Source organism: Rhinolophus ferrumequinum, chromosome 21 (assembly GCF_004115265.2).
Source record: "Rhinolophus ferrumequinum isolate MPI-CBG mRhiFer1 chromosome 21, mRhiFer1_v1.p, whole genome shotgun sequence".
Taxonomy (NCBI): Eukaryota; Metazoa; Chordata; class Mammalia; order Chiroptera; family Rhinolophidae; genus Rhinolophus; species Rhinolophus ferrumequinum.
In genome coordinates, this window is record NC_046304.1 from 32,797,730 (window position 1) to 32,821,088 (window position 23,359).

General features: G+C 48.6%; 1 protein-coding gene across 3 annotated transcripts; it reads right to left on the reverse strand.

The window, feature by feature from the left end:
* Window positions 1-14,959: 14,959 nt before the first annotated feature.
* Window positions 14,960-21,751, reverse strand: WFIKKN2 (WAP, follistatin/kazal, immunoglobulin, kunitz and netrin domain containing 2). 3 transcript variants are annotated; one of them, XM_033091673.1, is made up of 2 exons: window positions 21,611-21,751; window positions 14,960-17,887 (listed from the first exon to the last, which is right to left on the reverse strand). In XM_033091673.1, the coding sequence occupies exon 2, from the start codon at window positions 17,816-17,818 to the stop codon at window positions 16,367-16,369; it is 1,452 nt and encodes a 483-aa protein (XP_032947564.1). In that variant the 5' UTR covers window positions 17,819-17,887; window positions 21,611-21,751; the 3' UTR covers window positions 14,960-16,366. The 3 variants fall into 3 exon arrangements, with proteins under 3 accessions (XP_032947564.1, XP_032947562.1, XP_032947563.1); XM_033091671.1 differs by lacking the exon at window positions 21,611-21,751 and adding an exon at window positions 20,510-21,173; XM_033091672.1 differs by lacking the exon at window positions 21,611-21,751 and adding an exon at window positions 18,769-18,944.
* Between the last annotated feature and the right edge of the window lie 1,608 nt (window positions 21,752-23,359).

Sequence of the window (23,359 nt, forward strand, 5' to 3'; positions counted from 1 at the left end):
AGCAATAAAAAGTTTTAAGGAAACAAGCACTGGAAATAACAGCTAAGCTGTTCTGTCAGCTCCATGGTGAGACCTTTGTCATTTAGTGGACAGAATGAGGCTATGAAGAAGTATTGGGATAGTGAGTGGAACCAGCCGAGATGTGGTCTGCCAACACTATCAATTATGTGCTTTTTGTGATCACAAAGTTTGAATAGCTATAAGAACAATCAGTAAAGGTTTTAAGCATGGGTTTTTGCTGGACAGTTTTGGGTGAAGTTATGGGTTTAACTTGGAAGAAAACTGCATTTTTATAAATGAAATCTCAAGTTAACACTTTCTGAAAATCAGAATAAGGCAGCTGGTCCAATACACAATAGAATTTGTAATAATCTGGAACACTAATACATATATTTGGATTTTAAATAATTGAGCTTAATGTAGGTAAGAATATCAGATCTTAGAGATGTGTATATTAACAAAAAATCTTAGGGAAATTTCATATTGGTACATATATTTGGCAGTTGAACTAACTAAATTTGTCTTGATTGGTTTTAAGAAAACAGTCACTTGACTTGAGCTTAGTATTCTTGAGGACGTTATGATCTTTTTTTAAAAAGAATAAACAAAGGCTCTGTTTTCATGCCCTTTTTGCTCATTAGGAATGGAATTTTTTTTAATGCTTTTGTCTATAGCACACCTAAGAAAAGCTTACATCTTGGTCCCAAATCTTTCTCCCACTGTGTCATCACACTTGACCGTCTGTGTGGAGACTGGGTTGACAGTTTGATCAGAGTTACACCTTAATGGGTCTTGCCTGTCTTTTTGGCTTCTATCCAGATAATGTCGCAGCCCCTCGCCTTATCCTGGTCCAAAATACTGCCTTACCGATTGCATGGCTCATCGATGAGTGAAGAAGATGGTATTAAAAAGTAGCTCTGAGTTTAGAATATTCCTTAACTGCCCGTCTTCCCTAAAACCAGGTGTATCATTAAATCTCTTTTGAATAGCTTTAACCTATGTTAGATGGCAAATATAAGCCTTTAGTCAAAATGCCCCTCAGAGGTAATGACAATATTGACTGTGCTTAATTTAGCTTTGAAGGTGACACTAAAGGTGCCCTGAGTTTAAAATGTTTTTCTAACATGTATTGGTATTAATTTCATTCTCATAGATGTCTTAATCCACTGGCATTTTAATTGAGAGACTTAATCTAACCAATCTTCAGGACTTAGGTTATTTTAAATAGTCACTAACATATAGAAAAAATAAAGTATCTCTCTGGACATACCAAAGTTAAAGACGTAAAATACTGACCGGAGACCTTACTCCACACCCTTTCCCTACGCAGAAAATAGCATAGGCATGGCACATCAAATATCCTGACTTGACTAGACTGCATGCTTTTGTCAGAAGTAGGATAACAACTCTAGTATAAGATCAGATAAGAGGAAAACAACCTTATTAGAAAACAAGTATGTAAAATTGCCATTGCTGAATAAAACCCATGTATATTGGTTAGTATGCCAATCAGTTTGGCCCAGGAGGTCACTTGAAATCAGAATTGTTCAGTTTTTGTGTTATAGTAGGAAGATATTATCTTCATGTTTAAAGGACCTAAGATCAATATCTTTGTGCATATAATTGGGAAATTAGTAGAACACTTGTGTTGGGGCCATTTTTTTCTTAATTTTTAAAAATCATTCAGTTAACAAATACTCATGTAGCACATACTAACGTGTTTCCCCGAAAATAAGACCTAGCCAGACAATCAGCTCTAATGCGTCTTTTGGAGCAAAAATTAATGTAAGACCCAGTCTTATTTTACTATAATGTAAGACCAGGTCTTTATAATATAATAATAACATAACACAACATAATATAATATAAAATTATATAATGTAAGACCCGGTCTTATATTAATGTTTGCTCCAAAAGACGCATTAGAGCTGATTGTCTGGCTGGGTCTTATTTTCGGGGAAACACGGTATGTGCCATGTACAGTTCTAACTTAGTTTACAGAAGTGCGGCTGAGGCACAGCGTAACATCCACAATTGCATGGCCAGTAAGTGGCAGGCTTGGGATTCAAACTCAGTCTGCCTTAAGCTCTATGCTTTGTTCTTTCAGGTTAGTTGCTATTCTGACTGGAAGTCAGCAGAGTAAGACCATTTTTGATGTGTTAGCCGTGTGACTTGTAGAATCGCTACAAGAATGTTAATGAGAAGAGTAGTGGGCTCTTGGCCATGCTCAGAAGTCATGGTGGTGTTCTGAGAGAGGTATTTTATATCTCCCGTGGCCATAAACTATAATCACGGGCTATCTGGAAATGTTTTCAGAAATCATTAACAATGCTCTAATTTTAATTCAGTTGAGTAAATTACTTCTCTCATTTTAGAACCATTGGAGTACAAATTGTAGATTTAGTACCCCTGTCACTTCTAAGTAAAATTACAAGCATTTGATCTCCTGTAGTTATTTTCACACACGTTCCTTTCCTGTGTTTATTGATAAACACGGTAAGGAAAGTCCAATAAGTTACCAGAATAATCTTCAATATGTTCCTACATAGTACCTATGATTTGTTTTAAGTTACTTTGAAAAACTATCAAGGCACAACTTTGTAATACGTGATTTCTATATGTATAGATGTTGTGAGAAGTGGTCTTTTTGCTTTTATTTAAAAACATTAAGGAAATCAAATTACCTTATTTCAAACTGGTTCTGAAAGCCTTTCTTGACAAAATCAAAGTATATTTTGGTTTAAAATGAAAACTGGTCACATTTTAAAAGCACAGGCTATTATGGATGAACTTACATTCTCTTTAGTGTTGCTCTCAGTTTTGAACATTTTAAAACTGCACAGTAACCAGAAAACCTATTTTGAAAATGATTCAGAAGGATTTCTGTAGTTACTATACTATATGGATTAAATCTTATACTAAGTGTCTACTATTTAGATTTTGGGTTAGGATTTGATTGGACCAAATATTAATGAACCCTTAGTTGGGCTTTTGGAGGTTTAGATTGGGCTAAAAGTCTTGTCATTAATGGTATTTGACTTGTAAAGAATAAACCGCTACTAACCGTTTCCCAATATTTGAATTTAAGATTTATATTTTAAAAGACGTGCTTTATACATATTATCTGTAAGTGGAACTTTGAGATCACCTGACAATTAGGCAAACCTTAGAAGAAAACATTCAGTCAGGAGGCAGATCATGTCTAGAGGCTATATGAAATTATGGATCTAATTCCTTCCTTAAGCATGTTAAGTCATTTGACTCAGATGGCTCAGTTTCTTCATCTGTGAAATGGGTATAGTGATAGCAATATACTTCCTCAGGGAGTTATAAGGAACTAATCATCTTGCTGTGAAGAGTTGTCATTGAACTAATGGAACATGTTCTTAGAGGCTTACAGTCTTTAGAAGTCGTGAAGTTCAGAATTTTTACCCAGGTTTGTTGCCCTTTGAAATCAGAAAAGTAAATGAAGACCACAACTGTCTTTATTATATCAACACTTCATTGCCCAGTCTGTTATTTGCATCAACAGAGAATTAAATAAAAATTCAATAATATCCTAAAAGTTATTCCATTCGTGTTTCAGTAATAAATACCACTAACTTTATAGTTCTAGTTTTGAGGCACTGATAGGCAAACCAGTGTTTCAGCATTCTTTCTCATTCTTTTTCATACAATCAGCAAATTGATTGAAACCCAGTGTACAAGTTGATGTTCCTTTAGGGAACCGCCAAAATGCTTGCTGAAGTGTCCTTGCTATTGTGGAAGGTATTGAAATGGTTGTTCCTGTTTAAACAATACTGGCTCCGGAATAGGAGTAGTTAAAGTGTAGGTCTGGTGGTAGATATATCTTATGGATAATGGTCCTAGCTTTATTTTAGTGCAGGTAGAAAAGGAGGTTTGCTTTACAGAAGGGAAAAACATTGAGGCCTTGGAAGGAAACACACATTCCGTCTGGCATTATGAGTACTTTACTTCACTGATAAAATATGACCAGTGTGCAGAACAGAGAACAGGTGTAAAATATTTTTAGAAAAACCTTGGCATATACTGTAGGTCGCATCTCTTCTTTCTATACACTCAAGTGTTTCAAAAATAATTGTGGAAAAACCACATTTACAAAATAAGCTAGACATTGCTTTTATGGAGTTTTTTTTTGTACCGAATGTTAAAGTCAAACATAAACTTCCTTCCCAGCCATCAGGTTGAGGCTATTTTTAAACGCTGGTTGTCTTCATGCCCTTCTACAGCTCTTGAGTCTCCTTTTCTCTTCCTCCCATAGTGCTGTTGAGAATTGGGGGAATGTGGCACCATAGCCTCTTTTGGAGCATGAAGCCTGGGTTATCGTGTCCCCCTAAAACAGATTCTGATTAAAAGTAATTTCACATTCCTTTAGGCTAGAAAGAAATGTGACAAGCATGGGCATGGCATCAGTCTAGCTTGGTTTCTAGCAAACAGATATAAATTGCTGCCTTCTGGATACTGATAGAAGGGCATCCCAGATACTCTATCAGTATGGTTTAAGTAATGGAATCATAGGACCCTACACACAATTGTCCATTTTAGTCCAGAGTCCAGAGGCCCTATGACATGGATTCAGTAGTTCCAGGCACAGTCCTTTTTTCCGTTTCGAACGAAATGCAACCACTCCTTTCAGAAAGCTTTTCCTTGCCACCCCTCCACCATCCATCAATTCATCAATTCATTTCTAGTGATGGTGAAGGCTGGATTTTCATTTGTAACGAGCACGCCTGTTCTTTTTTCTGGTTAATCTGATCTGCCTACTACCCTCAGAGCTCTTTCCCCGAAAAGAACAGTCCTTGTTTTATAAACGACCTGCTATTCTAAAGTTCGATAGAACCCTGGTGACTTACTTTCTGCTAACTCCTTTTTATTTCCAGGAAACGTGATGGGGATCTCTACACCATTTCAATCCAATGCTTAAGATAGCTGCAATCCCTGGACGGCCTTTCTAGAAACTAAGGTGTCACCAGAGGCCCTTTAGCTAGACTTTGAGAACAACCCAGTTTTCACACAGCTAGAGAGGGTTTTTTTATGCCTGGAGAATTTTACAAAGATTGGAAGAAAGGAAGGAAACTTTTTCTTTGTAACTTAGGAAGAAATTTTTTTTGGAAGGAGACTTTTGTTTATTATCTGAACCACAAAATTTCAAAGAACTTGTTGGGCCCTGTGTAAAAGGAGTAGAGAGGTGGAGGTAAGGCCTTATTGCCCCAGGAGGAGCCTCTCCCCGAGGAGGAAGGTAGGGCAGCAGGTAGAAAGGGGGCTAGGCAGCAGGTAGAAAGGGGGCTAGGGTGTGCTTCCTCTATCTGCCCTTCCTTCAGGGCCTGGGAAAGGTGAAAGAACAGTAAAGGAGGTCGCCTCTGCATACACTGTTTTTGGGACTTGTCCTGGAGATCAGTTCTCCTTGATGGAGGCTTTGCAGAAGTTCTGAGACCCAGGACAAGCACCCCTCGTCCAGGCACACCACACTTTCCTGATGACTACGTGTTTTCTTCCAGACTTTGAAGGAGGGCAGGTAGCATGCCTTGCATGATATTTGAATAATGAGGATTTAGATATTACCACAAATCTTAGGGAGTGCAGAGGGAATAACCAAACTCAACCTCAGTAACAATACTTATATAATATTTACTACATGCTAGATATTGTTCTAAACACTTACACATTTTAACTAATTAAAATTTTGTAAGAACCTTCTGAAGGTTGTGCTATTTCCTTCACTTACAAATAAAGAAGTGGAAGCGGAGAGCTGACAAAGTTAAAGCCAGTAGAGCCAGGATTCGAACCATGGGATTCTGTTCCCAAAGTCCCTGATCCTTAACCATTCCGTTCCCCTGCTCCTTGGGTTGACCTCAATAGGAAAGCTTCATAAAAGAACCGCACTTCATTGTTCAGGAGGAGTTATCTAAAATGCACTTTCTGCCAAGTCTCCCTCCTCTGGGTACTCAGCATGGTCCTGTAAGTGGTGGTTTGCTTAGCAACCCCGAACTCATTTTAATAGCAGCCTTTGCCAGGCGCACTTAGGAAAGGGAACTCTGTTGCAAAAACACAGTGGAACAGGATGTAAGAGTTGGAGGGCCATGTGCTGGTTTTATTTATCCACGTCACTACTACTGTCTGAGTATTCAGGTTCTTTGAGAAGGAATTCTAAGCACTTCACACAGCTGAATTCTTTGGTCCTGGGCTTTACTACCGTGTTTCCCCGAAAATAAGGCCTAGCCAGACCATCAGCTCTAATGCGTCTTTTGGAGCAAAAATTAATATAAGACCCGGTATTATATTATATTATATTATATTATATTATATTATATTATATTATATTATATTATATTATATTATATTATATTATACCTGGTCTTATATTATATTAAAATAAGACCGGGTCTTATATTATTTTTTGCTCCAAAAGATGCATTAGAGCTGATGGTCTGGCTAGGCCTTATTTTCGGGGAAACACGGTAGTACTTAACGACAGCAAAAGGGTATGTTGACGTGTAGGTGCCTGCTCTGGGATCAGATTCTATTCAGGCCCCTAATTTATCTCAAACAAAGTGAGATATCATTTGAAACAACCCCTGTATTCATCCACTCGGTACATTTATTGAGCATCTGTTGGGTTAGGAACTGGCAGTGTTATACATAGGACCTTTCAAGGAGCTTACATCCTAGCAAAAGATAACACACATGCCCAAATAATCATACACGGGAAAATGTGAAAGTGTGAGCAGAAAGGGGAGAAATCGTGCCTGTCTGAAGGATTCTAGGCTGGGGAGGAGTTGTCAAGTCCTGACGGACGGGTCACCTGGAGAAGCATGGGCTCCCTCAGATTTCCAGCCCCACTGGAGGGAAAACTTGGTCCCAGTTCCTTTTTCTTCATTGGATGTGTCCATAGTGGGAAGAATGTGGACTGCTAACCCTTGGAAAAAGGCAGAGGAAATCAGAATTAGAAGCTGTGCTGCTGGTCCATCGCTCCCAGGAGAAGCTGCCTTTGATTTTGGCCATTTTAATTTTTTCCCTTGTCCAAGCTTTGCACAGAAACGTTGTGAAAGAAAGGTGGTTTAGAACTTTTTCATTCCTCTAAGCCAGTGAGAAGTCCAAGGGTAGACACGATGGTAGTGAGGGAGGGGAGTGGGTTGAACCAGAGAGAGGGCTCTAATTCCATCTTTCAAGACAGACTCAGTTTAATACTTATCCTAGAAACCTCCTCAGGCTAGAAGCTCCCTCTAGGGGTCATCTCGTTTTTTTTTACTACCTTTAGAGACAAAACTTTGTTTTTTCTTTTTCCCCCCTGTAATTATCAGGGTTCACAGCAGGTAGCACCCTTCTAAAAGTTGGTGTTGGTGGAATGTGTGTGTTCATAGCACAAACCCACTTGGCCAGCCCCAGCGCCCCACGCTACTCTTAGCCAAGGTAACAAGTCTTTTCAGAGTTCAACTGTTCCATTTTTCCAGTTTGGCTTTTTGGATGCTTAGAATACATTCCAGCTCGAACATAAAGAGTGAGGCTTTGGAGGGAAAGCTTTAGAGGGAAATCTAAGCCAAAAATTAACAGCCCCAAATAACTTTTCCCCTGGTCACTTCCCCGTCCAATGCCCTTCCCTAGGCTCCCCTAACTTTCCTTTGGGGCTGAGCACTATGTCATCCACTGAAAATACTGCCCCAAGCTGGCTAAGCCCCTCATGTGACCTGGGACCGTTCAGAGAACATCATTGCTCTGTACGAGGCATGAATCTTGCTTTGAAACGGGAAACACTGGCGTCTGATCCATGTCTCACCCTAACTTCACCAGCGGGAACGGAGGTCTAAGCTCCACAGTTACTCCTCCAGACCCCTTGGTAACACTAAAGTCTAAGAAAGAATGTTTTGTAGTCGTGGAGGCGCTTCATTAAGCCTCCAAATAAAAGTATGCACTAACCCTCTACAGGAAAGAATATGGTCAGACTTGGAATTGAATCCCAAACCCGCCCTTGAATAGCAGTGCTCTGTGAAACCTTTTCAGCCTCAGAGTTCCTATCGGAAAAAATCCTGCTTGTTATGGTTAGTGTGAGGATTATATAGGAGATATAAAGCATTAAGCATAATCCTCTTCCCCCTATGGAATAACTGGAACTCTATATTTCTGTGAGCGGGGCCTTGAACCCTATCTATCTATCTATCTATCTATCTATCTATCTATCTATCTATCTATCTATCTATCTACCTATCTATCTATACCTATTTTTATCTCTGCCTGTGGCTTAGACTGAAGGGCATGATCTCAGCTTTCTTAGGGAAGGTCAGCTGCCCCAAAACATGCCTTTTCACAAGATTCCTAGGCAGGAAAACTTCCTGGTGGGTTAGCAGGGAGAAGGGAGGAAGCAAATTAAGAGAAAACCATACCACTCTTCTTGAGTCTGCAGTGGAATATAGTGTACCCTGTTTCCCCGAAAACAAGACCTTGCCGGACCATCAGCTCTAATGCGTCTTTTGGAGCAAAACTTAATATAAGACCTGGTATTTATTATATTATTATTTTATATTACATTATATTATATTACATTATATTATGTTATATTAAGACCCGGTCTTATTTTACTATAATTTTTTAATTTTTTGCTCCAAAAGACACATTAGAGCTGATTGTCCAGCTAGGTCTTACTTTCAGGGAAACACGGTACATGCGGTTAAATGCATGGGCTCGAGAGTCACATAGCGGGACCTAGCCTTGGTTTCCTGCTTGGCCAGGGCCTTTGGGCAATATATTCAATCTCTCTGAGCCTGTTTCATCATCTCTGAAATGAAGAGAATATTAAATAGGGGTGAATAATATATACCTTACAGGGTTGTAAATATTTAATGAGATAATGTATGTTGAACACATATTAGGTGCTGTTAGCTGTTAGTAATGGAAAATTTTAAATCTGTCATCAGGGCATCTAATTGGTAAAGAGCACCCACCTTCTGTGAGGCCTGAGGTGGGGATGGATTACCATCTGTGTCTCACTGAAGTTACATTCTGCTTATTCACACACCAGCCTCTCTTCTTAATGGGCTGACAGAGCGAAACTGCTGGTTGTGATGACTGTGAGAATTGCTTTGATCTGAGTTATCATTGGTCACACCAGGACCCAAAGTCTGTTTCCCCCTTTATTCTGTGGTGCATTGAGATGAGGAGTGGTGCTTGAAATAAGCTCAGCTCTGTGCTCTGATGTATTGGAGCCAAGAATGAAGGGTGGGGAAATGCTCTTAGGGCCTCCATAGCGGTCCCAGAGGTTCCCCATCTCTGCCCCATTGCCCCACTTTGTCTCTGTTTGCTGGTCCCCAACAGTGCCAACCCTGAGTGCCTTTCTCCCCTCTCTTCTTTCCTCCCTAGGTACCCTCATCCTGGACTCTTCCTTTGTCAGCAAAGGAGATTGCATCTGTTCTCACTTTGCTGTCCAAGGGTATCTTTGGGGAGAGGAGCCTGTTCTTATCTCTCCTGGTTCTTGTTCCAGCCACAGGCAGGAGCACGCCACATTCATTATCCCCACCCAACCAGAGCAACTAGGCCCAAGATTAACTACTACTTGAGAGGCACTATGGGTATTGTTATTCTTCCATTGCACAGATGAGATACTGAGGCACAGAGAGGTTAACTTACCCAAAGTCACATAGCCAGTATTTGAGCCCAGGCGGTCTGACCGAAGAGCCCACGCTCTTTCATGATTCTAACCTTTTCTCACTGCCACCCACCCTGGGTACCAAGGAGATTTGGAAACCCTAAGGCTGAAAATATCTGGTGCCTCTTTTTAAAGGCTTATGCAATTCAATTGCAGTAGTAATTACCATAACAAAATAATTCTTAGACCTTTAGTCAGTACTTCCATGTGAGAAACAAGATGGCAGCTGCAGCATTGGAGTCTCTGAAGAGCTATTGTGTAACTGGCCCACGGGTAGACTGATTCCTGCGAGGAACACTACAGCAGCTGTGTGGGTACTGTGCTAGGCCATGAGAGGGCTTAGCCACTCGTTCCTCCTGTCTCCTTTCTGTCAGCAGCCCCCCTACACTTATACCTAGCTAAAAGTTTGGTAAACCCATCTTCCCTTGAGTGCGGTAACTATTGGGGCTGGGTGTCTGTGTACTAATTTGCATACCTCTTTAGGAACTCTGGGATATTGAGAAAAGCCATCAAGAACTTTATTTGCATAAAGGCCCATAAGCCTTCTGGGAGGGAAGATGAGGGGATTTTGAAGCTCAGATTGGAGTCCAGAGACAGTGGGGTAATTCCAAGAGCCCCTTGTGGAAATGGGACCAAAGAGACGAAAACTAGCAACTGCCTAAAAAAATGGGAATCCCCGAGATTCTCGTCAGGACAGGAGCTTAGAGTCAAAGACCAATACAGATAGCCCCCGCTCCGTCATCCTTACACAGCCCTCTGCCAGAGAAAACAAGAATCCCTGGTTAATACTTTATATAACAGGGCTGTCCAACAGAATTTTCTATGATGATGGAAATGGTCTCTGTTGTCCAATGTGGTAGCCACTAACCAACCACATGAAATATGTCACTTAAAATGTAGCTAGTGGGGCTAAGGAACTGAATTTTTAAATTTTATTTCATTTGAATTCATTTCTATGAATTCAACACTAACTGTATGGGAGAGTGCAGTTTTATGAGCTTTCTGTAAAGCCATGGTACTCCCGGAGGTCAGGGATGTGTTAGAAGTGGCAGTTATGGGTGTTCAGGAAAACTGTCATTTGGAGTCATTTTAAAACTGTCATTTAACTGCGATGCTTAAAGTGTATAGGTCACCCTGGAAAGAGTATAGGCACTAAAGTCAGGCAGACGTGGTGTTCGAATCTTGGCTCTTTCATTTATTAGCCATAAGAGCTTGGGCAAGTTTCCTTTAAATATTTAGAGTCTGAGATTCAGCATCTGTCAGTTAGGGACATTAAAATCTATGAGAGGGTCTCTTCCTCCATAAGGTCTATAGAGCTTGCTTCATTTATTCATTCATTCCGCAAATATTGATCAAACACTCTCTAGGGTCAGGCCATGTGCTAGGTGTATAGCGGTGACTAAAGCCCATACTATCTTTGCCCTCCTGCCTAGGGTGGGATATGTCAAATGGTGAAATAGTAAAATCTAGCTTAAGTGGGTTGTGGGATTAAATTGGACAATATATGTAAAGTGCCTGATTCAGAGTTCTTAGCATTCAAGTGTCCATTCCCTCTGCTCTGGCACTGTGCTTCTCTCCTGATGAGGGGCCAGGCCAGGCCCCCTCTCCATTTCTTGGCTACCCACATGGAAAGAAGATAAAACAGTCACCAGCCTGACGAATTGGATGTCCCTCACACCAAGACAGAAAACAAGTGATCAGAATGGCAACATGGTCACCCTGTCAGGTCTCTGGCAGTTTCCTCAAGGCTTGAAAAGGAAAGAAAATACACAAGAGCTCCACCCCTCTCCCCCCAACAGACATACTGGGAAGAGGCCCCACTTCAGGAGGTCCAGTCCGGGAAGTGTTGGAGCTGAGTCCTGTTTTCCCCTCCTCTGAGTGGGATTAACGGTGGTCAGGCTGTTGCTGGAGACCCGGATGCCAGAGTTCCGTGTCCCAGGGTCATTTGGGATGTGGACACTGAGACTCCAACCCCACCCTGAAATAGAAGAGCCGAGGGGCTCAGGAGCCAAAGTGGCGGGAAGGAGAGGGGTGGCAGTCTTGCCAGTCTTGCCTACCTGCCTGCCCGACCTGCTCCCTCAGGAGAACACCAGCTAGAGTGTTATTCTTCCTTCCTCCTTACACAGCCTGAGAGAGGAGTGTCACTTGACCTCAGGGCACATTCCAGAATGAGGCCACAGCCAAAAATAGGACCCAGAACCCTGCCACCTATCCTGCCTATATTAATCACACATTCCCAGGGCAGGAGGGAGACTTCAGACTCCTTGGGGAGGTGGGAGGAGAAAGAGGGCAGAGAATCAGGAAATGGAGCTGGGAGAAAGGAGGGAAGGCCCCAGAGAAGCCCGTTCAGAGCCTCGTGGTCGAGCAGTACACTGCACGTCCTTGGTCCCAGGACCTTTCAACGAATCCGCCGTGAGCTCTGTGAGCTGGGCCCACAGACCTCCTGGAGCCGCTAAGCAATGATGCCGGCCTGGGGTCAGTTCAAGCATAGAGGAGATGGATGCTGTTTATGCAGCCTGGGGGACAGCGGAGGCTTCCCTAAGGAACCGAGTCTTGAAGGATGAGTAGGCAGAAGGCTAATGTCTCGCTCAGGAATCTAGGCCATGATTGCTTATGTGTGTGATAGAAATACCATGTCACATGGCGAGGTTGTAAGACAACCCTGGGGTGCTGTGTACGCAGCTGACAGGAAGCAGGCCCTTTGGAGATATTTGGGGTCTCAATGGGATTCCACACCGCCCAGCCCAGAGTGTGTGTGTGTGTGTGTGTGTGTGTGTGTGTGTGTGTGTGAGTGAGACGCTGGAGAAACAACATAACACAAGTATGAAGAGCTTTGAAGTCAGACTGCCTAGGTTCAAATCCTAGCTCTGCTAGTTAGCCCCTGGGTGATCTTGGGAAAGTTTCTCATCCCCCAGCCTCAGTTTTCCTCCCTACAAAATAGCATCCTGCCTCATACAGTTGTGATGGAGATAACAAGAGATGCCCCGTGCCTGTCACGTAGTCAGTGCCCGCTCAGTGTTGAAGTTATAACAGGACAGTTGGACACAGGGTGCTCTCCCAGCCTAAGGAAATCGCCATGGGGCTGTGTATTTATTCTCTCCCTTCCCTCATCAGGTTCCGCCCCTGGTCCCCACTCTCTGGCCCCACTGTCCAGGGGGTGACATCAGACTATGGAGCAGCTGGCCAGACAATGGAGCAGAGTGTCCTAGGAGGCTGGAGGTGCTGGGGGGAGGCAGAGGGTGGAAAAAGCCAAGCTGTCCTGCCTCAGAGGCCTCGGGGCTGGGCCGGTGACAGCGGCGCCAGACCAGGCCTCTGAAGAGGCAAACAGAGATAAACTGGAATGAGGGTGGGGGGGGAGGGGGAGAACTGTGCAGTGTGTGGGGGGGTGCGGGGGAGCCACCAGGTGCAGGGAGGGGAGGAGTGTAGACAGGAAAACAGGTGAGTCTGAACGAGGGCTCAATCCCTATATGTCCTAGGGCCCAGGTGGGGGCAAATCTCCCAGACTGGGTGGGGTGGCCTCCCCAGGATACCTGGCGACCAGGCCCTGGGAATTCAGTTCAGCCTTTACTGAACACCTACTAGATGTCAGTTCCTGTGTAAGGCCTCGCCAACAGGGGACAGGGACTCAGGCTTTGTTTCCAGCACAGAAAAATAAATGCCACGTCGTAATAGTTATAATAAAGTCATAATAGACTCTAGATCATTTATTTCCTAAGTGCCCATATTTTCTGAATGCCAAATCAGCCTGGGTGGGGTGATTAGTTTGGATGTACTCTGTGAGCAACAGAATAAAATATTTGAAGCTGTGTGGTCACTGAACCTGTGAAACCCGAAGCCCAGAAGGACAAAGGGAGGCTTTAGATCCTGGGGTCCTGCTCTCGGCCAGGCAGCTGCCGAAGGCAACGGGAGGGCCCAGGGGCAGCCATCTGTGCCAGGCTCTGTTTCCTAGGCTTTCCCGTTTGACAAGATTAAAAGGGCCGAGCTCCCCAAGTCTCTATAAAGAACTCTTACTACCCTCTGTTTTACAGACGAGGAAACTGAGGTGCAGAGAAACATCAGATAAGTGTCAGAGCCCAGATTCAGACCTCGAGGGGTCTGACTCCACAGGCTGGGCTTTGTCATTGTGCCAGGCTGGGGATGGAGTGTGACAGGGACCCCAGGTCTAGGGCTGTGGGTGGGCAGTGAGCTGATGAGAGGGAGCCCTGAGATCAGACTCCCCTGAACCTCACATCCCACCAGGCAGCCACAAGGCTCAGGCCCCATAGCTGTGCAAGTGTGGAGAACAGGGGAAATGACAGGTGCTGGCATGTTGACATTTAACCCCCTCAGGCTCTGAGGTGCTGTGCTATGTATTGGAGCCCCTTGGCCTAGAAGTAGGTGCAACAGAATGTCCCCAAGCCTCTGAGGGCAGGTGAGGAGCTGAGTCCCCACCTGCCTGGTTCCCTGACCCTCTCAGAGAGGGGCCTATAGCTGGTGCTCACACCTTCGTGGTGGCTAAGTTTTACGCTCAGTATTTTCCCAGTGGTGACCAGAGAAGTACCCACTCCTCTGGCTTCGCTTCTCTTCTCTCTCGGGGAGCAGCTTGTCTTTTTGATCCTGGTCCCTCTTATTTATCTTGATCCTGGCCCCTCTTTATTGCAAGGGATTATCTCTAACGAGGGCTGGGGCTGGGCTGGGTGTGGATTGTTCCTTGGGGCTGTGGCCCAGGAGACCTAAGGAAGTGGACAGGGGACAGGTGTCTCTTGTGCTTAGCTGGCTGCCAGTCTTGTGAACACACCTCCAGGGCAGGGGAGTAGCCAAAAGGTGCTTCTGTCCCTGTCCTGGAAACTGAGCCACATGCTCCGAGCCCACCTAGGGCTTGGGAACAGGGCCTCACCCAGAGACCCCCTAGGCCTACCCCACACCTGTCTCCCCCATCTTTGCACCTCTAAACTTGACACTCTCAGTGGCAGGACCTGGACTCTGCCGCTGGCCCACCCTGCTGTTGTGATGGGACTGAGATACAGGTCAGAACACCTGGGCCTAAGTCCCACACATTCCTATCTCTTTGCTCTTTGATAAGTCAGCTGGCCCCTCGGGCCTCTGCTTTCCTGTGCCTTTTTCACAGAACTGCGGTGAGCACCACGGTTAAGGAGCCGTGGAGCCACAAAGGGGACCAAGTGTTAGTAGTGTCCCTCCATCACGCATCTGTGGTTCCGTTGGCCAGACTTCCCTCCGGCAGGGTCACCAAAGCAAAGGACACCACCCCTTCTCCCTCCCCCCTCCCACACACACATTAGCTCCAACGAATCACACAAGAAGGCCTGTTGATACTATGAGCTTTTAATTGGTATCTTCCTTCCGACATTTGAGTAAGAAACAAGGACGCCCCACAACGACCTTCCGCTTTGGAGGGCCATGGGCAGAATGAGGGGCTGAGGAGGGAGTGGGGGGCGGATGTGGAGCTGACAACGGGTTTTCCAAGTCCTTTCTCTAGTGGTGGGGGAGCTGGACCTGCACAGGAAGTTCAGAAACAAAAATCACCAACAAGCTGCCAACCGCCACACCTGCCATCCCAGGCCTCACCTGGCAGAACCGCCCGCAGGTCCCCGCAGCTCCTGAGGCCACCACCAGATGGGAGCATTGAGCAGCATTCCTTCCCTCCCTAAGCCTGCCTCCCTTCTCATTCCTTCACCAACCCCTTCCCTGCCTGCTTTCCCTCTTCCTTTCTTTCCCTTCCTACCAAAACAGATCCTGGGGTTTCTATCTGCTTTATGTCCAAGGAAGCCAGTGGCCGATGAAAGCACACTGTCAAACGGGACCATCTGACAGCTGGGAGGGTCAGCCAAGGGTGTGCTTCTGGGGAACGCTGGGATCTGGACATTTGTGTTCACTGTGGGCTGGGCAGTGACTAACAGCTCTCTGTGATCCTAACACTTGGCACCCAATAATGTTCAGAAAAATGTCCGTTGAGTTGGTTACTGAACAGAATTGAATCAGTAAATCAACAATCAAGAAACCAATCGATAAAGCCAAAAAGATGAAACTTGAGAAACATGTTTTCTGCTGGTGCCGTGGTGCCCTCAGAGACCAGTGGGCCAACTTGACCGAAGCATAGGCTGACCACCCCCCAAGGGGACCTGTCCAGCAGCCTCCACTCAGGCAAGCTGTGTGCTGGCCTGGACCACGCCTCCTGCTTCCCAATTCCCAAGACCCCGAACCTGAAGCGGTCTCTGCTCATAGCGGTCTAGGGGGCTGTGGGGAATTTGTCTGCCGAGTCCCTGGACCCTCCTTTCTCTCCCCACCTGCCCCTTTTGCAAACCAACTCATTCCATGATTCCTGTGGCCACCTTGCAGCTGCCATCTCTAGAACCCTGGCTGGAAGACTGGCTGGGGGGGTAGGTGGCTGGGAGAGCCAGGGGAAGGGGTGGCCAGCAAAGAGAGGATAATAATGCCCAAGCAGGTCGGTCATCAGGAATAACTTGCAGGAGTCTATTGACTTCTCCTTTTGTCCCCCTCAGCGAAAAAGATACGGACCCCGTATTGAACCCAAAGAATAGAAGTTGATCTAAGACTTTCTGGTGGCTTTTTTCTGATGGCTGGATTGCTGTGTATCCGCTGGCCTAAGACTGTCGAATCTGAGCTTGCCCAGTTTGCTGACTGAGGGGTGTCAGGGCGGGTAGGCAGGAGAGGGCCAGAGAGGGGGCAGGGGCGGGGTGGTGGGGGGCTTCAGTGTGAGCCCAGGAACTCCTTGAGGACGTCGCAGGTCTTCTTGTGCATGACCTCGCGCAGCTTCCTAACCCGCCGGGTGCTGGACGCTCCCACGAAGCTATCGGGCCGCAGCACGGCCATGCCAGCATCCACCTCCCCCATGATGAGGAGCGGCGTCTCACCCGCCGTCACGTTGGGGCAGGGGCAGGTCCAGTCCACATGGAGCAGAGTGACCTCTAGTGGCTCCCGGCCCAGGAACTTGAGGCCCATCTTCTCATCCTTCAGGACCTCGTCCACGGTCACCAGGGCGCGACCCGAGTCAGGCTCCTCGGTCAGCTCGGAGACGCGGCCCAAGATGACAAAGTCGCTCCGACAGAAGCTGGTCACGAGCTTCTGCCTTGGCTTGCAGGCCCGGCAGCGCTGGTTCCCCCGAGGGAAGGGGCAGGACTCCTCGCAGGCCTCGCGGCTCTCGAAGTTGTTGCCGTTGCCCTCACAGCCGCCGTAGACAAAGGACTGGCACTGGCCTGTCTGGCTGTTGTAGGCCCAGCGCGGCGCATAGGCCTTGCACGGCCCCTGCAGGGCAGGCAGGCTGCACAGGGCCAGCGGCCCACTCATGCAGGCCAGCATGCAGGCCTCGTAGGTCTCAAAGTGGTTGCGGTTGCGGTGACAGTGGCCAAAGGTGAAGGTGAGGCAGTTGTTGGCTTGGGTGTCGAAGTGCCAGCGGGTCTGCTCTTCACCACAGTCCTCGCTGTCGGGGGGCTTCAGGCACTCGGCCGCGGGGAAAGCTGTGCCGTTGGGGGTGCTGTCCGCGGTGGCCGCAGCCTGACCCCCCCTGACCACCGACAGCGGGAAGTCCGCGCGCAGGACTCCAGCGGCATTGCGGGCTGTGCAGGTATAAATGCCAGCATCCTGGAGCTGGGCGTTATAGATGACCAGCTGTGCAATGTTGGTGACCACCACGTTGCCACGCACATGGTTGGGCCTCATGACCACGTTCTCCCGATCCTCCAGCTGCTTCTCCCAGGTGATCTCAGGCCGGGGCCTGCCCACCACGTCACAGAGGAAGCTCACTGTCTCACCCACAGTGACCGACTCATGCACAGGGTGGTTGAGCAGAGCTGGGGCTGCCATGTCCAGCCCAGGGGTCTCCGGCAAAGCCGTGGTGGGGTGCACCGTGGTCTCAGGTGGCGGGGGGCTGGTGTTGGGCCAGGTGAAGTGATAGCGGCAGGTGACAACGGCCAGTGTGATCCCCTTGGAGCAGGCCTCGGCGTCCATGTAGCAGCGGTTATAGTAGGTGAGGCCGTCCGAGGCACAGGTAAAACTGGGCTCCTTCTCACAGCGATCTTTGCACTTACACACGGGTTGGCCATCCCAGATGTCACACTCAGAGCCCTGCTGCAGACACATGAAGTGGTCACACGTGGCCTCCTTGGGCATGCCCACCGGGCCCTTCTTCCCTTTCACGTCCATGTAGCGGGCTGCCACACAGCTCTTGGTCCCACACACATTGGGGCAGCACTTCTCATAGGTCTCACACTCCTGGAGAGAGCCAAATGGAGAGGCCTGAATAAGGAGGAGGAGAGAGGGAGGACAGGCTGCCCCCACTTGCCCCCATGGTTGCTGCGGAAGGGAACTATTATAATATGTGCTCCCCTATCATAAGCAGAACATTTTGATAATAATAATAGCTAAGTATACAGAGCACCTACTACTTGCCAGGCCCTCTTCTAAGACCGTTTACGTCTGTCAAATTATTTAATGCTCATCACAAGTCTATGAGGTGGGTATACCATTATCCCCACCTCAGAGATGATAACTGATGCACAGAGAATTAGGTAACTTGACCAAGGTCACACAGCCAATAGTGTGGGAAGCAGCAGGCCACCTCCCTCTCGGAGGGGAAGTTTTCTTCCTACAATTTTACAGATGAGAATGCAGAGCCTCCGAGAAGTGACGCGAAATGCACAGGGCTGGGACGTGGTGGAAAAGGGCTTCAAGCTCCGGGTGGATGGGATTCTGAAATGAGGTTTTTTTCTCTTCTACATCATATAGTGACCGCAAAGGAGGTCTAGGTAGGAACAAAGGCCTTTTTGTCTTTTTTTCTACTGGGGTGAGGAGACCCTGGCTGAATCGAAGAGGTCACCCCAAATGCTGAGAAGGAAAAATGGGACACGGCTGGGACAGTTGCTCAAGGCTGTCCACACGCACATCAGGAGCAGCGGCTCTGACGAGGGCCACACTTGTCCACCGCCGAGAGGAAGGGCAGGCAGGACAGGCCCAGGATGCCAGGTCTCGCCGCCATGGGCTGTGCCAGACCTCGGTGCCCAGTTCCAACGTGGGGGACATTTCATGCGGAAATCAACAAGGGAAAAAGTCCCCTTGTGTGGCAAAGGTCAGCAAGGCCGTCAGAGAGGACTTACCAGGCTGTAATTCCCTCTGATTCTCTGTGGAGCCACGTAAGGCATTAGTTTAATTCCTCGAAATTAGCAGCATGGTCAGGGGCCGACACACAAGGATTTCACGTGGTGTTTTCGACAATAGCACATCGTACCCACCGGGCACCGCTCCTAATCCTCTGCCCTGGTAGTAGCTCTGTGAATTACTCCCCACTAGGGCTGGCCTCTTGTGGTTCCGACTTTCCTTTCAGCCTCTGACATTCCACATCAGCTAACAGGGGAAAGATCCCCCACCCGGGCTGTGCAGAGCCTGCCTGCTCAACTTGTTTACTGTTTTCCCCTCTCGGCTGAGAATGGGGACTTTGTTTTGCAGCCCTTACTTGGCATAGGCTTCCAGGCCACACTAGGGGAGTGTTTGGGACAGAGATGGGCAGATCTCAGAGCTGGGTGGGGTCTGAGGGAGAGAGACCAAGTGGGAGGAACCGCGAGCAGGCAGGAGAACCTGCTTCTCAGCCTGAGGGTCATTCTGTTCCCTAAGATACTCGGGCCCGAAGCTCCTCAGGACTCAGAGGTCCATGAAAGGCTGGGTCCTCAACGACCAGGGGGAGGTATTTCTGGGCACAGGAAACCGAGAGGGGATCCTGAGAACAGTCTTCCTTAAGGGCCCAGAATGTACTCACATGTTATTGTCTGAATCCCCAGCCCCATACAGGTGCCTTCTCCCCAAGATACAGTAAATCAGCCGGAGTCTCACTGTCCCCCAGCTCCACCTGATTGACCAGGCCAGCATGTGTCAGGCTTCCGTGCAAATGTAGCCAATTCACAATGCCACCCACCCCTCCCCACTTCCTTTCCCTCTGCACCACCACTGCTCACTGGGAGCTTCTGGCCTGAGAAGCCTGAGAATTGTCCCCTGGGCTCTGTGAGTCAGAGTCCACTCTCTCCAGGGCAATCCTGCGCTCTCCTGCAGGTTATGTGAATTTGGCAGAGGAAGGACCAGGGTCTCTCTTGCTCCCTGTGATGCCCAACCCAGCCCCGAGCCCTAAGAGCTGGCCAGGCTGGCAGGAAGTGCCTCTGCTCAGGCAGGCTTTTCACCGCTGGGGGCAGTGGTTGGAATGGTCCTTGGACTGGTGAGCTGGGAGAGAATTGTCCTCCCACCACGCCTGCCCTGCTTGCTGCAGGATGCTCTGATGAGAGCAGAAAGGGGAACCGAGGAATCTGGCAGGTCGAAATTTAGTCCACTTCCCTCCTAGGGACATCTATTCAGAGTTGTTCCCACCCTTCCTCCTTGTCAGCCTGGTCTGCTCTCAGGGTCAGGGCCCAAACCCCTGGGGAGGTGGCCTGGAGGCCAGATGAAGCGTTAGCTCTGATGTCAGACAGCCGTGGGTTCCAAGCCACCCCTCGCATCCCTGGCTGTGGGACCTTCTGCCGTTCACTGTACTGTCACGAGTGTCTGCTCTCACCTGTCAACAGGCTACTGACACATGTACCTGGCGTAGTCCTGGCTCAGAGTGGGCCCTCAGCAAACATGAGACCAGGAATTCAAGGATTCCCAGTCCCCGATGAACTTGGACATCACACCCACCTCTTTTGCTGGGCCTCAGAGTTAGACAAACGTCACACCCTGTTTATCTCCATGTGGCCCTGGGGCCTGGGTCCCTTCACCCTGGGACCGGCAAGGCACTCGCTGTCCCTACTCCCCACTCCCACTTTCCCTCACTAACACACTCACATGGTCCTCTTAGGCTTCCGGATTCCCACTCACCTGGTCCGTCTCACACTCCCGCTTGCAGGTGCTCTGAGCATCCACCCAGAGGTTGGGGTTCATGTCGTTGGGGCAGATGCCAGCATGGGAATAGCGGATGGGTGGCAGTGCCAGGCCTCTTGGGGATACCCCAAGCAGCAGCAGAAGCAGCAGCGCTGCCACCTGTCCCCAGTGGGACCAGAACCGGCAGCACCGCAGGGCCCACATGGTGCGATCTGCAGCGGCCAGAGACGTCCCCTGCACCACCACCAGGGGCTAGGCCCACCAGGGACGCCTTCTTCTCAGGGGCTGCAGGCACCTGCCCTGGGCCCCCCAGCAGGTTCCCTGCTGCTGGTAAGGCTGCGGCGGCCGTGGCTGCCTCCACCAAGTCAGTGGAGCCCGCTGGGCTGTGCAGCTTCAGAGCAAAGAAAGGTCTTTGCACGGAAACCCCCTCTCCTGAGTGTGCGGGGAGAGGAGCCGCAGAAGGGGCCTGAGCCTGGATTTATATCCTGGGCGCCACCCGAGCAGGAGCGAGCTAACCTGATGCCTGTCACAGGCAGGCTGCTGGCTCCTCTGTCCCGGGGCTGATCACAGACTTGTTGCAGAAGGGGAAAAAAAAAAGCTGGAAGCAGTTTAGGCGGCGTATCTGGCACGGTGGGACACCTGCTTGTTTTTGACTCCAGGAGGCCTTTAACCCCTTCAAGGGCCAGAAATGGCATGTGCTTTGGGGGGAGCTGGCTCCAGGACACGCAAGCTCACTGTAAAGGAGCATTTTGTTTCCCTTTCCCCCACCTCCTCGGGCCGGGCCCCCTCCTCCCCTCGGCCACCTCTGAAGAACACACAATCGCTTGTTACAAGGAGGGACCTGCAGGCGCTGGGTTAGCATCGCCCGGCCCGATAGTACATTTGAGAGCAAATGACGTGGAAAAACAACAAGTTCACGGCCATTCCAGGGCGGGCCTGAGCAGCGGCTGTGCTGTGTAAGCCGACTCCCACCCCAGCACCAGGTCCCTTTGTGGGGGGTGTATGCACGGACAGCGCCCTATCTCTCTGTCCCGGGCAGTTTGCGTCTCAAGTTCCAACTTTGGTGAATTTTCCCCAAATCATTCCAGACACACATACCAGATATGCTGCGGCTCCCCGGCTGCCGGGACGTATCACATTCCTCACTTCTCCATTGACACACTCATGGCTCCAAGAAAACCTACGCGGTTAACAGTGTCTCGGGGCGGCGCTGGGCAGCCGAGCAGCCCTCACTAATGACTTGGTGGCTGCATTCAGTGAGCTCTTTCGAGGCGCCAGGCACTTTTCAGTTGTCTTGCTTCCCCCCACTTCACAAAGGAGAAGGTCCACGCCCAGACAGAGTGTGGGACTTGCTCAAGGTCATCCACAGGAAACAATGATAGCAACACTGATTGGCAATATTTACTGGGCCCTTCATAAGTGCCAGGCTCTCCGTACACATCTCATTTAATCCTCACAACAAACTGCCTTCATTTCAGATTTGAGGAAAAGATGCACAGAGAGGCTAAGTAACTTGCCCGTGTCACACAGCTCCGTTACCCTACCATTAATATGGGAAACAGGGACACCAGATTGTGGGTGCAAGCAGGGGCCTCTGGAAACCACCCCGGCCACCCACGTCTGTCAGTACTGCTGTCAAAGTGCATCCCAGACTCTGGTTTTCACAGGCTGGACAAGAAGTTTGTGAAACATCAGGGGCTGTATTTGTGGAGGGGGCTGGGAAAAGAGCCAGAAGCTGCTGGGGGCGGGGCAATTTCTCTCCCGTTTGGCAGGAAAGGGCTTGTATCTAAAATGCCACTTAAAAATGAACAGGCGGAGTGTTTGCGTTGATCGCTTGGTCCCCAGGGGGTCGATCCCTGGAAGAGAGAAGCGCCTGTTCAAGGTTACGCCGCAAAGTATTTGGGGAGCAGCATCTGAGCTGCTGTGTCCCAAGGATGGTGCATGGCATGAGCACAACACATGTCAGAGCCCGTAGACACTAGAAGGTCCCCAGCAGTGCCCTCGTTTTACAGATGGGGAAACTGAATCCTGAACCCAGACCCCTCCTTTCCCAGCCCTGCCTTCAGGGCTACACTTCACCGTTCAGTTTGACTGTGAAAAGGCCGCGTGACCGTTTCCTCCACCCTGCAGACTTTTCCTCTTCCTCACAGGGTGGTGTGTTGCCTTCTCCCCACCTAAGCCAATTCCTTCCCATTGTATGGGTCATTCTGCAAGATCTGTCTTTTCTGCTTATGTCAAAGAGCTAATGAAGGGTGTCAGATCCTAATCCCCTAAATTATTGGAATAAACTTCCCTCCGAGGCCCATCTCAGTAATGAAGCCAGACAGCAGGCGACGCCGGCTGCTTTGAATTCCCTATAATTTCATAAACCCATGTTCCAGCTGCTCGGAGCAGGGCTTTAGCACACGCTTGAGGAACACAGTTTGTGCAGACTCCCTTGACATCACAAAGGGAAATGAACGGTGACACATTTCTAAGTAGGACTTAGAAAAATTGTCACAGTCCCATTACGTGAGGACAAGTATCCAGGGAGAAGATGCTGATTTCTGGAAAGTTATTTGAGACCATTAGAGGGAGTGGGGGCTTGGGGAGGGGGGTGGAGGAGGAGAGGCACAGAGCAGAGGTGGGAGTGTGGGGGCAGTCAGCAAAGTAGGGGAAGCTGTCTTCCTAGCCCGCTACCACGGTGGATAGAGAAAGCCCTTACCCAGCTCCGTCCTTCGAGAGCCATGGCCTCTCCCTCTCAGGGCCCCACTCCTGGCCATTCTGCTCTGAGAACTCTCAAAGCAGCATCAGGGAAGAAGGGGCCCTAGAACACTCAGGCTCCCCCTCTCAGCCCTTCCAAGTCTC

Excerpts from the sequence above, each read along its gene's own strand:
- WFIKKN2 (XM_033091671.1), bottom strand. The coding sequence starts at position 20,716 with ATGTGGGCCCTGCGGTGCTGCCGGTTCTGGTCCCACTGGGGACAGGTG. Across the intron at positions 17,888-20,509 it reads GGGAGTGTGAGACGGACCAG|GAGTGTGAGACCTATGAGAA; the intron begins GTGAGTGGGAAT and ends GGCTCTCTCCAG.